The sequence below is a fragment of the Tetrao urogallus genome (genome assembly GCF_951394365.1).
Source record: "Tetrao urogallus genome assembly, chromosome: 4".
Classification (NCBI taxonomy): domain Eukaryota; kingdom Metazoa; phylum Chordata; class Aves; order Galliformes; family Phasianidae; genus Tetrao; species Tetrao urogallus.
This window is the reverse complement of record NC_136817.1, coordinates 38,467,773-38,481,940: the sequence shown is the minus strand read 5'-3', so window position 1 is coordinate 38,481,940 and position 14,168 is coordinate 38,467,773. Positions and strand designations below refer to the sequence as shown.

Sequence of the window (14,168 nt, the reverse complement as noted above, 5' to 3'; positions counted from 1 at the left end):
GAGGTTCCCATAGTTAGGACCAAACCCTTTCTCAGAGGAATTTTGGCACCTTATTAATTAGTTGGTTATGAGAAGGAGCTGCACTCTTTCAGTGACTCCTATTTTGCCATCAGTAAAGTGTGATCCCATAATAAATTTCCATCAAGCGAACTATTTCTGGTAATTCCCCCTAATTAACACCAGACCACTAATAATAAATTAGGCCCTACGTGTTTTTGATATAACCAAGATCTTGTCTGAGAACAAGATATTAGCCAATGTCCTGAGAAAGTAAAACTCAAACCTAAATCGAGCCTTTGCTGGTAAAAGGATTTATATGCAATTTTGTGAGAAACCCTTTGAAGATCTCATACTGCTCATTTTGACCAGCAAACATTTTGAGTGACAGAGAGATTTGTTCTGTGCTGAGCAGTGAAAGTGGATTTACTGTGAAAACACACTGTTGACTTTTAAGCCTATAAATCTTACACAGGATTACAGTGTTTTAATGAATGAATGACAGATTTCTTATTTTTGTCGGTGCATTTAAATGTTACATGACGTGATTGATAGAAACCAAACCTTTGCCATTAAAACGTCAAATGCAGACCTGATGCCTTTAAAAGTTTGGCTTCTGGAGTTTAATATACTGTTTGCAAATAGACTTGCATTTGTCTCATTCATAGCCTAAACGCTGAAGGGGAGGCAAGTTTTCTGTAAAGTTGCCTCTAAATTTTATAGAGCTATGTGCAGTGTTTTCCTTTGCTTGTGTAAATAAAGGTAGAAAATAACAGCACATTTGCCTAGTTAAGAGAGATTCAGCTAAGGAAAGTTTTACGAGACCAGTGTTATCATGAAGTAATTGGCCATGTTATAGTTGATGGCTAAGAATCCTGCAATGAAAGCAGAGAACGCTTTGTGCCAAGGCTAAGTACAGCATCAGATAGTGCTTGTCAGAGCAGATAGTATTGCCTTGAACAGTCTGAACATATAAAAATATAAAACACATTTAAACAAACGTTGTAAAGTATTCTATCTGGGTGGTGGAATAGAAGTAAAGGATACAAATAAATAGCAATCAGCCAAATCTGAGTTTTACATTGTTACATATTTCACAGTGTTCAGTACTTACTTCCAACTTTAGAAGATTACTTCCAACTTTAGAAGATGGAGAATCAATCACACCAAGGCTTGGAAGGGTGTGTCTTTGTCCATCCACCTTTCAAAATGAAGGGACCTTGTCTAGTCCCCTGTTCAGAGCAGGTGACCACGATCAGTCAGGTTTTGCAAATCTTCAAGGACAGAGAAATCCACAACCTCCTTGCGCAACTGTGCCAGTACCTGACCACCCACAGTTCCTTGTCACAAGATACCAGTGATCAGGACTTGTTTCCATTATCTTTACTCCCCCCATGTTGGCAAGATCCCTGAGCCTTCTCCTCTCCAGGAGGAACTATCCCATCTATCTCAGCCCCTCCCCAGAGGAGAGACAGAATTGTGGAATAATTTGAGTTGGAAAAGACCTTCAAGATTATCAAGCTCAACTACCTAGTTTCATCACTAAACCATGCTCTAAATCCTTCATCATATTTCTGGCTCCTCACTGGACTTGCTCCAGTGTGTGTACGTCTCCCTTGTACTGGTGAGAAGGCCTTGACCTGCTGGCAAGGCTCTGCCTAGTGTGTCCCTGGAAGGCAGTGGTCTTTTCACAGGGACATTGCACTGGCTTCATGGTCAACTTGCTATCCACCAGAAAACCCAGGTTCTTTTTTGTGCAAAAAACCTTTCAATCTTACTTGAAGAATAAGCAGCTCAAATAATATTTATTCGTGTGTACAGTCATGACTTTCTTTACTGACTGAATCAGAACAAAAGTCCAGCAACTGCAAAACAACCACAGACAGATAGAGAGTTCTCTTTTTTATACTTTTTGATTGTGGCTTTTAAGAAATATATTATTAAATTTCAAATGTGAACAACCAAAAATGCAATGCTCAAACCTTTTAAAGACAAACAAGCAAATTGCTGGGAAAAAAACCAGCAGATTGTTCAGAGTAAAACAATAAACAACAATTAAAAAAAGGAAACGCAAGAAATTAATCTGTGAATGGATATATTTCCCCTTCTAACTCATTTGTGTGTAGCTCCATAAGGAGACAGGTGTGTAGCTGAACAGACAGACACATAATTAACCATTACTTAACTTTTGTTTATAAGTTTATTGCATTGTTATATTAAGCATTTATTATATTTACACATAACTCTGAATCATTTAGTTACAATTTACTGAAATACTCATCATGATTCAATTATTTAGTTATAAAGATCTTCTAATTTCAAACAGAGTTAAATCCAATTCTCTCAACACAGTTTTGGAAGAAAAAGGAATTACTGGCTGAAAATGCATGCAAAAGCCTACAGTAGTTAGGTTACTAACAAGAGTTTCCTGACTTTCTAAATTTGCCTCAAAACATGAATGATATAGATCTATTTTATGAAGCTGGGAATTTTAAAAACAAGCAAGCAAAATCAAATGATAATGAAACTGCTCTGATTTTTGCCATGTCAAGTCTTCAATCAAATATATGTATGCATATGTGCACAAATATGTATGTCTCAATGTACACACATACATACCTAGGTAAGTATACATAAATACACGCACATTGACACGCCAAAAGATTCCAGAGGTAAGTATGCAGGCTGACAAATAAAACAACCAGTATGAAATAGTCCTAAACAACAAAAAAGTAATAAATATTCAGTGAGATATATGGCATTATTATAAAGTGCTCTACTAAAATCTCACTTATTAAAATAACAACAAACAATATTTTCCTTTTTGTCTTAGTTGATTTAGATAATTTGAGAAAGCCATTAAATACTCATTATATATCGGTGATTCTATGCTTCCTTTTTAAATTTTAAACAAATAAACATACCAAAAGCTAAAACACAAAGCAGCTAAATGAAGCAGTCCTAATGGAGCCTTTCAGGCGCTTGTCCTCAAATTCACTAACAACTGTGAAAGTCCAAATACTAGAGCATATGAATTAAGAAATATAAACCCAATAAAAATTACGAACCTAAAATTTAAAAAAAAAAAAAAAAAGAAGAAGAAGAAGAAGAAAAAAGGAAAAAAATCAAATTGACTGTAAGAACATTGACAAACTTCGCGCCCACTGAAGAGCTTCTATCCTACTTAGAAATTGCAAGGTTTGAACTGCAGAAAATACCACCTTACCCTGTGCACTCCTATCCTCTCCCCTCAAACATGTGCAATGTAGCTGTATGGATACCTAGCTCTTAGGTCTCGTTTTCCCACATTCCATTTTTTTTAAAAGTAAACTGGCTCATATTGCTGTTATCTCATCCATTCAGCTTCCACCTTTTTGATTTTCAGGCAGACTCACAGAAGGGTACATCTATAATAGTATAAACATCTTAAACAGCTTTGTGACATTTCTTCCATACCACCAGAAGTTAAAAATGAAACAGTAGTGTCGAAGAAAAACATCCTCAGGAAATAAAGTGAAAAAAATGAAACAGCCCATCGTGTGAATCTGTTTAACTGAATTATAAAGAAATACCTTTCCATCTTTCAGTATAGCAATTTTGGTGCATTTTCCCCCCCTCTTTTGTTGACATTCCCTCTTACTTAACCATAGTATTTTTTTGTATTTTTTCCCATGAATTTATGTCTAAACTTCTTCTTTTTATCATTTAGAAAAACAAACAACAACAACAAAAATCCAAACAAAAAAAAAAAGAAATCAGAAGAAAACAAACAAAAAACCTGACCACTAAATGGCCAAATGGTCATTTTGAATGTGTGTTGGAAAGAGCACTGAAGCCTAACACAATTCAGCTCTAAAATCTCAGTTGAATTTAATAGCACATAAATATATTTTGCATCAGAAATCTAATATAGCCCCAAGAGGACATCCTCTGTTGTGCAACTCTGCTGGAGTAAATTCATCCCACGCAGAGGGTCATCACCCCTCCCCTATATGCTTACTATTACTGCATACCACTTGAGCCCTAATTTGAAGACAAGTGAAAATTAGCCAGTGCACAGGTCTCGTGCTGACTCTCTTTGTGGAAGTGAAATTCATACAGGATTGGCAAAATCTCCTGGCTTGCAATAAATGCATAAATGGCAGTATTGTCTCCTTTCCCCTGCAAGAACTAAGAAATACTGGGCTGCTTGACTCAATGTTACATTATTTAACAAAATATTCCTTGCATCTGCTGGAAAGGAGAGAAAAAAGCAAAACTAATAAAAATATTAACAGCTGAGCAAGAAAATAAGTTTTCAGTACACTACCTGGCACACCACCAATATACGTATTTATAAGCTACATCATAAATAGTGCACTAAGAGAAAAACAATATCCTCAGTTGCATTTCAGAAGTTTCCCTCATTAAACACCAAAGCATCACATTTAAGTTATAAACACTTTTATGCATAGATTAAATGTGATTTCCTTCCCAAGGCACTGAAAACTTCCTAAAACTTCAGCTGTGAACAGAAGACTCCCAGTTCCTTGTACTGAAGATCTAATCTGACATTTCTGTCTTGTCAAATGCAACTCAACTAGCACTTTGTTTTGGCTAGTGTTCTGGTAGTACATGCCATGATGTAAGGAACAGTATCCCATCTACGCTTTCTTTCAAGTGGCCTTTTCTAAGTCACTCCTGTTTGCTCGTGTTGCCACCTATGCTTAATTGCTTTGTAAAAACATACGTACTCTGCAGGCCCATCAGAGACCTCACTGCTAAAGGCGCAGATACGGCTTCATATATCAGAGCATCAGATGAAATTATTCGTTGTTGAACTGCATACATATCAAGTAAGCCTATTTTTGCTTTGAGTTCCTTTTTAAAGGAGTTTAGCTTCAGTACTTCTAGATACACTTTAGAAAACATCAGCAAAATAAAGTGATCTGGATCACTGAAGCCAATCTCATTTTGTTTGTTGAACAGCAGCAAAACCAACACATTAGTATCAGCTATTTATTTTTAGAGAAGTTTCCCTTCTCATATGTAAGTATATATAAATGTGGTCATAAAATCATGAACCTGATAATACGCCAAGCACAGATGTAAAGGCACTCTAATAGTTTGGCTTGGGTTCGATTCCCAATTCCCATCTTTTTATGAAGCAAATCCCTAACTGATAAGGACTTTAAAAATAGTGTACAAACACCTAAACTTTCCACATTTCTCTTCCATTTTTAACATAGCATATATAAATAATTTTAACCAATTATTGAACACAGACATTTTGGCCTTTCCTTCTGCTCAGTATACTTGCTAAACAAGATGAGCTCCAAGAATTAGATGTTGATAGAGTGAGCATGTTTCTTGCAAAGTGGCTTGTCCTTCTTCGAGAAGAAAGTCTGACCCTCCAAACTGTCATTACATACCTGAAATGGGATCAGAAAGAAAACAACACCCAATTCAGACAGATGAATTGCACTACACATTATTCAGAATGCCTAGTCATGGCACTGTAGTATGTAAAAGTATATTCAAAGCCTAACAATTATTACCATTTTTCTCAGGGGTATTCTCTGTGATGCAGAGTTAATGGTCAATGCAAGCATAGCCTGCTTTAAGTCGATAGGTTCTTAACTTGGAGCAGCATTTACAAAAATTTATCCCACCAGCAGGATAACAGGATTTTGGGGTGTGTGGGGGTGTGTGTGTTTGTGTGTGTGTGTGAGAGAGAGAGACAGTAAGAGAGAATGCCACAGAATCTTACAAGATCATACTTTGGCTACAGTATCTTTATGTCAAAAGCACTCTTGATACCTAAGAAATGCAGCCTGTTCCTTTATGGCCTTAAACGTTTGTTTTAGGGAAGTAAATGTCAAGGGTTAAATGCTAGGAGACACAGGGCTGCAACTCAGGCCAAAGCATCTGGACGGGTGCCAAAGGCTCACAATAGCAACATACCTTCCAAATAACTGTGAAAGTGCTTTTTGTTTGGGTTCTGAGGACTGAAAGGCATTTTAGCTGTAACTCCCATATCAGTCAGGTTAGCACAAGTACTGCCGCCATGGGTTTGTTTAAAAAGTAGAATAGCTTTACTTACCGAACATACAAAGCAAGTGTCATGCCAAGTGTGGCCCAGGGCTTCAAGGAACCTGTCTCCAGCTTCAATGGGGAATTCACAGCCGTGGCACATAGTACCGAAGAGGGCATAGTAATCTGCAGCAAACACAAATTTTTAAGATGAAGTATACACAGAAAAGCAAGACTGACCCCTAGAAATCTTTGTGCTTTTCTTTCAGTGGCAGTGGGTCTGCACTCGTTGAGTTTTGTAATATTAGGTACACAGTATAAAGAGGACCTAGACTGAAAGAAAGGGATATCCTCCTTTCATTGGTCATTCAGTTCTCTTCCCCTTCTTATCCTTTCAACTGAGCAGAATGAGCACTGCTTCCATCTCCTTGGTGTTTCATTTCCTTGAGAACAATAGAGTGCTCAGCAGGAGGGGGAATGCACTCCCTGCAGGGCACCAGTGCAGACCCTGCCTGCTACTTACGTTCTCTCAGATTGTGCTTTGAAAGCATGCCCTGGTTTCATGCTGCCTGCTTACATGACAAACCTCCTTGGTTGCATTCTGGCACAATATTTGTCCTAGATTGTTTTACACAAAATCATACAATATTTAGCCTCCCATCCTAAACAGAATATAGCAATGTATAACAAGTCAGAGTCTTCCAGTCACTAGAGCTTATTTCATGGGTCTTTAAAACACAACCAAAAAAAAAAACCCAGGGGCTTTAGCCAGTATACTTATTGCATTTAACAAAAAGTACCACTATGGCATCAGGATGGTTATTAGCAACTAGCATAGTCGGAAAGTATTCATACCATTATTTTTATGGCAGTGGAGAGCTTGAAAAAGAGAGCAGGGCAAGAGATATGTGTGAAGTTGGGTGAGAGGCACATACAACCTTCCACATCCTCACATTCCCTCTTGCATGGGAAAGTTGCTTCTCTGTGCAGACCCATATTATGGACCATGAGACACTGCAGCCCTCCACTTTCAATCTGTGCAGACGTAAACTTCAATTCAAGTTGTCTGGTCTTTCCTGTTTATTTCTACTTTCAGTGCTTTTTCTTGCACAGAACACAATAGCACTATGGCTCTAACATGAAAAAAAATTGGGATCAGCAAGCTGTCACACCAAATGTATAATGTCACATAATATTACATCTTCATAAAATGGATTATAATGTGACAACTCTAATGAAGCTTTTAACTGTATCCTTTATAGTAACACTCCAGACTTCCAGGGAAATCAGATATTGAGGCCCTTCATCAGGAAGCCTTAAAAGGAGCAGCAAGGAGGCTACAAGGAGATTCTGTTCTTTTGCTTGATTATTGAGAGATATGTGCCGCAGTGTTAATTGCTGCAGTGACAACAGAGATTTATCATGTGTGCCCAGCACAGGGAGAGTCCTGTTTCACCTCAGTAAAACAGTGTTTTCTATAGTGACCTCAAAGAGCATCATCTGGACAAGAAAAGCCATCAGTGGCAAGAAACACCTTCACCAATTTCTTTCCTTAGTCTATGCTGTTGGAATGAATTTGGAAATGTTAAGAAGAAGACAGACAGTGAAAATATCAAATGGTAGAACACCTCCATCCAAAACCTCTGAAGGGCAAGGTCTCATGACCATGCTGTCTCAGCTCTTCACATTCATGTTCACACAATCTTCTACTGATATTTTCCAGGTGCCAGCCATTACAACATTTTGTAACGTGCACTATGGTTTGTGTTACTAACTTTATTGGCTTTTCTTCTGAAGAAAGAGCAATAGATAAGGCAGAATGAAGGGCATCATCTTTCTTTCACATGCTCAAACTGTGATACCACAGAAGTTTTCCAACACACTTCTCATATAATAATACAGTTCTCCCTGCATGCAGCATTTTCAAAACTAGGTTACTAACTCTGAACTGTTATATTTTAAAGTTGTAGACGTTTGCACGTTTAATTAAATTTTAGCACTCAAATAAAAGAAAATAAAATTGAACTTTTTGCAGATTAAAGCTCCCTCATACTGATAACCATCAGTGTGACAATTTCAAATACAAATTTAAAATTAGAACCCTTCATTGCATTAGGAAGAAGGAAATTTGGCAGTGATATTTACTCCCTATTCCTTTAAAGTTAGTTACAGGCCCTTAACTCCAGCTGGACTGAAAGTCTTTGAAGAATGCATACATCTCAAATTAACATCTAGTTAGAGAGCCAGAGCCATCTCAGCACATCACTGTCAACAGCATCTTGCAGAATGTGTCTGCCTTAACTTGCACTAGGACCTTTTATCTCAGAAATAAATTTCACAAATAGTATAATATTCTTGACCTTTTATCCACGTTTCCTGCTTGGAGCACAGAAAAGCATGCATTTTGTGCAAGGGAGCTGTAACAGTAGCACAAATCAATGCACTGCACAACATATGGGTCATTTGGTGAGAGGAACAAGAATTCAGTGTTAGCAGAACAAACCCAGTCATGAGCTTTCCACCCAAAGGGGAGTAATCGATCCCTCTGGTACTATTTTTGAATCATCAAATAGCTCCAAGATCAGGGGCTTCAGACAGTTTCAGGATGAAATTTCACCATGCTGTCACACTGGAGGATGCTGCTTGTATATCCATTTCCTGTGCTGCTCCACAAATCCAATAGGAGCAACATGTTACCCTACTTGTGTAACTGAATTAGCAGTAATCTACTTTGTCCTTTCACATCTGCCAATACCTCATCAAATCTGCTCCAACAGAAAATATGGATAAATTTTGCCTGCCTTCTTCACCCATTCAGCGTCTATTATTCTTCATAGCACCCACTTTGAACAGCTGAGGGATCAACTTGGAAGGAAATCTCAGCTTCAAAGAATTTATTAGGATTTCAAACTAGATTTCTTCCCAGTCAAACTACTTCCACCACTTGGTAAAAAAGCAATGCTCCTTATAGTAAAGGAAAAACATGGAAAAACTTTGTCTGACAATTCTGACACAGATGTAAATAATGCACTGTGCAAAAATAGACAAATCTAATATATTGTTTTTATTCTACGTGGAACTTTTTTTACAGATAACATCTATTTCTGCCCTAGCACAAAATAGTACAAGGGAATTTTTAAGAAAACTAAGGAATTGATATAAATGAAAAATGTTCATGTTAATCATATAGGAAGATACAATTAGCTGGAAGTGCTAACAAAACAAAACTAAAAAAACCCATAAAAACAAAAACAAAAAACTGAATTTCTTTGCCACATTTTTCACATATTACTGCTCAACAGGCTTTCATATGCTATACTCCTATCACTGTATTTTTCTCCCGGTGTCCTTATTTACTTTTTTATTTTTATCCTAACCTTATGTTTCGCTGAATCTGCAAACACTTCCTGGGCAGACTGCTTGCTCTTGGAAGTAGCCTCCCCACTGTGAATAAGGCTATTCAAAGAAAAGCACATTGCTCTACAGATATTTGCTCATTTTGTAAATAAGCAGATCAACTATTTTAAAGCCAACCAGAAAATCAACTTAAAATGCTTTGCTGTATCACCGATACCTACAGTTGAGAACTTAAAAGAAACAACAAGTAAAACCAGTGACAAGAAGTCTGCTCCTACTGAAACCAATGAATATGTTCTTACCATCTTTTCTGCAAAAGAAACTCACTGCAAACTTTAAGTGTCTACTACATTTGTTGTTAGCGTGAACTGAAATTCCAAAGTTATACGAATTTGCTAGGACGCTTCTATACCAAAGTGAAGCTTGAGAAAAAAAGAATTAATATTATTTTTTAAACCTTATTAAGCTGTTTCTCTGCACAGCTGCACTAATCTTTGCTTATGTTACTTCTTACCCGTCTCACAGTAGGGATCACCATCTTCTAAGTGGAAGACATTATTGCGGATGGGGTTATGACAGGCCACACACACGAAGCAGGAAACATGCCAAGTTTGTTTCAAAGCATTTATTACTTCCTGTGGGGATTAGAAAGAGAGTTATTAACACATTATTTTGATGTGACGACTAGATTGTGGTGACAGTGCTTCCACACTTGGTACGTTTCAAGAATACTTTGCTTCCTACTGCTACTTTGAATACTGTGCATGCAGTTTCTGCTGATATTAAACTCTATATAGTGATTTATTTATGGCACATTTCCTTATTTGTCAGAAACAATTGTACATAAACCTACCAAAAAACCAGGAGCCTGACATATTTAACAGCTCATTTGCTCCCCTTCTTCATCTTACTTAGGATCTTATCTACAACAGTCCCCTGAAGTATGAGAAGAAGTATCTTTGACATCTCCTGAAGTCTGTGAATAGTTAATCGTAAATTATCATGCAAGTGAAAATTATTACTGCTCTGTGCTGTTTTGGAAGACAATATAACGCCAAATATGACTTGAGAACCATGCTGCCAAAGCCCTGCATAACCCCAGTTGCATAAGAGTACAGACACGCAATTTCTGCAATAAAGCAGCGAGCAATGAGCTGGCAGGCTCAAATTAGTAATATTAGTGCCGAGTGGGATAATACATCTTTCTATTAGCATTACCATAGGGAATATTTCACTATTTCAAGTCTAGCCAACCAGTGTGTTTCCCAGTGTCCAGTTTGGTTAAGGAGGATTATTTATTTTCCTTTCTTTTTTTTTCCATTTTTTCTGCAAAGAGCTGCCAATTAAAAGCATTTTGCTGAAGAAAAGCTAGTAATAGCAAACAGTTACAGAACAGATTAATGAAAACAGGGGCTTAACTTGAAAGATCAAATGAGACTACACCACTATCAAAACATTAGAGAGAGACTGAAAAGGCTCAACGTTTAATATATACATATATTTATATATACACGCTCCATATGTGATGGGAACATAAGAGGTATGCCAGGGTACATCTGGAGGAATACAGACTAAGAATTTCATTACTGAGATGCAGCGAACACAGTAGTTAATGCTCTCACTAAAGTTTGGGTTAGCCACTGATCACTTACTCCAAGGATCTTCCTCTGGCACTTGGAACACTCAGGTGCGAAGAACTTCTCATAGCAGACCTCACAGTACAGAGCCCCTTTCTCTTCCACAAATCCAATGTAAGCCATGGAAGTCTTGCAGTGAGCACAGTTAAATTCCTCTGGGTGCCATGACTTCCCCAGGGCCACCAAGAAAGGTCCTCTGGTTAGGAAGAAAAGATTAGTTAGCAAATGTCATTGAAGTGATTGATGTGATTCCTGCTGAAGCTTCTAATTTACCTCTGCAACACCATCACACTGTTCACAGTATGGTATTGCTCCACTCCTCTTCCCTTGGATGGGATTGTGAGAAAGTGCCAAATGTCAACTAGTGCTATTCGCATGGTACTATCTCCCAGAGACCCATGACCCCAGTAACAACTAATTCTTTTCACTTCATGGCATTTCAGAAATCCTGTTTTAGTGTTGCATTGAGTACAATGCTGAAGTGGCTACTAAGGAAAAGGGGAAAAAAAAAAGAAAAAGAAAAATAAAAATAAAATTGTTCCATGTTCCCAGCTGTTTCTATCTACTGCAAACAGACTCAGTGATACCATCAGCTCTCTTCCAGCATGTAATTGTATCAAGGCCACAAATGTTAAAGTACCCTTGACTCCACTGAGAGCCAATTACAACATTTTCTTGTAAAACAAAAATTCCGTAGCTGTCCTTATACAGCAAGTTTTTTGCAAGATAGACCATTCAGTTGCTTTTTGTGAGTTTGTTTTCCCCAGAAGCTAATTAATATTGGACCATTTTCTTCAAGAACAGAAGTTCTTCTCCCTTCCCCTTCCCCCAAACACAAAGCATTTGTCTAGCAAAAGCAATATGGTTAATGCACAAAATGAAATCTGCCATTTCTATGCAAACAAACATCTTAGTTTTTAAGTCACAACTCTCTGGCATACATCCCTGCATCAGCATTCAATTGAAAACGTAATCAGCATGCCTAATTTCTTCACCAAAAATATTTACTTTAATGAGGTGCCTCCTGAGTCCCACCAACACTCAACCTTTCAGAATTTGCGTTTTAAGTGAACACTGTGGCTCAAGTCATTTCTTGCATCAAATTTCATACTTCTGTGATACCACTAATAAAGATACCATTCTTACAGTAACAAGCCAGGATTTTTTCCTGATCTAATACTTCACTGCAGAAGAAGTGCTAAGTATTAGCTAGTGTCACCACCCTATTTGCTAAACAATTTTTGAAACCGATTAAGAAACAAAGATGTTTTTCTATAAGACAAACATTCTCCTATGAGCAAAGAAATGACAACAATAGAAACAAAAACCTGAAAGTTTGTTTCCACGATTGTGCTGATCGTTAGATAAGAAAATAAATGAGCAGAAAGTGATGCCTTTGGGAGGAACAGATAATTATTTTTCTTTCTTTTCTATGTTTTCTCTGGAGAATGTCATATATTTTCAACAGGAGGAGAAGTCAAAGACAGAGAGACTGAAGCAGATTCATGTGTATGCTGCAATGAAGACGATACTGAAGCAGTTTCTTCCATTTACCTCTGATTATCATAAAGAAAGCAGTGAAACAGTTCGTGGAGTAGCTCCCAGCCCTCAAGGAGTGAGCCTGGGGATCCCAGTGGATGCCTGAACAGTGCAAACACTGACCTAACCTGATACCCTCCTGCTGCCATACAAGCACCTTTCTGCATCAGTGCCCTTTCAGTTATGTACCGATCAAACAATACAAGTCCTTGTGTACAACAAAGCACTCTCCTGGTGCAGTGTCAGCACAGGCTAATTTAATAGATTCATTAAGACAGGACTGACATTGAAGAGGCTCTCTCTGTGCTACAGGCAGGATTGAGTTTCTGGCCATCTGCACTGCAATGATAGGCCTGGTTAGTTATGAAATGGAAAGAAAGCATGCTAGCGACCAGAGGGGAAGGAATTTTTACAACATCTGCAACATTTAGCTCTCCACAGTTTACAGTTCTGACATATTGAGGTTAGCCATTCAAGACAGCATGTAGGACCCCAGACGGAAAGTGCGCAAGAGTGCATCTACAGAGTTTCATTCCCAAAAGTCCCCAGGAAGCCGTGGCCGTGCCCTGCACAATGTTTCCTAGGTGTTCCATTAGCAGGCTTGCTCCATCTGCACATGTGTCCAGAGGAGCACTTTCTAAATGTGATTTCACTTTTAATCAGGCCATAGTTTAAACATGTCAAACTGACATTGCAGCTTAATGATGCCTCTTACTTAAAAGCTGCCCCAAAGCATGTGGGAAGAAAAAAAAAATTGGAAAAAAATAAACACCTGCCATGTAAAAAACTAAAACATGATATTCAAAACTTGGAGGTGTTCCTGGTCTCTGCATACTTTCATGATCAAAACGATAACTTTCAGTTATCAAAGGAATTTATTTCCCTGCTTTCATTCAAAAAGGAGTTAAAATGCCTAATTTGGCACAGCCATGCACCCTGATGGGAAGTATCCAGAGCAGGAAATGCTAGGAAGATGGCTACAAATGACTTTGTCCTTTCATGTACATTAACAAAACAACAACAACAACCCCTTTCTGTCAACTATCTTTTAGTAAACTAGTCAAATTTTACAAGTGGAGCTCAAAAAACATGTTGCTTCCAGTTGATGATAAGGAATGGTAACGTAACTAGCAACAGTTGGCTATGAATGCACCTTCGTTCCAAGCTAGCTTCAAATGCTAACTGCTGACATTACAATCTAAGACTTCATGAACCAAACCCACAGATGGAGGCAAACAGTAGTAACTTTATTATTATTATTATTTTTTAAGAGATTCCGGTGTATTTACATCAGTAGTTGCATACTGTTACATCCCAAAGGATCACTAGGTACATATATTTGGTAGCCATGTATAACATCTGGGTCCCATATGTAGCAATGAAACAGGGTCAAATTGGAACGAAAAGTAAGTAATGTACAAAGAATGTAAGGATAATTTCAGTATTTTTCCATTTGTAACTATGTATAACTTTATCAATACGTTCATGATGTATTAGTATGGCAATAATCTAGCTTCTCATGTGTCTTCGATTATGATAGAAATCCAGAACTGAAATTTGGTGGTAGAAAGATCAAAAGGATTTCCACATCTGGTGAATTGGTGAGGCCAATTGTTTTGTAGTTAA

General features: G+C 37.7%; 1 protein-coding gene across 2 annotated transcripts in view; it reads right to left on the bottom strand.

The window, feature by feature from the left end:
• Positions 1-5,318: 5,318 nt before the first annotated feature.
• Positions 5,319-14,168, bottom strand: part of PDLIM5 (PDZ and LIM domain 5) — a gene marked incomplete at both ends in the record, with an annotated part of 109,490 nt that continues 100,640 nt past the window's right edge. For both annotated transcript variants that reach the window (XM_079535116.1, XM_079535117.1), the window contains 4 exons: positions 5,319-5,408; positions 6,080-6,195; positions 9,881-10,001; positions 11,019-11,199. In XM_079535116.1, the coding sequence (XP_079391242.1) occupies positions 5,319-5,408; positions 6,080-6,195; positions 9,881-10,001; positions 11,019-11,199 (508 nt within the window). The remainder of the gene's footprint in view (positions 5,409-6,079; positions 6,196-9,880; positions 10,002-11,018; positions 11,200-14,168) is intronic.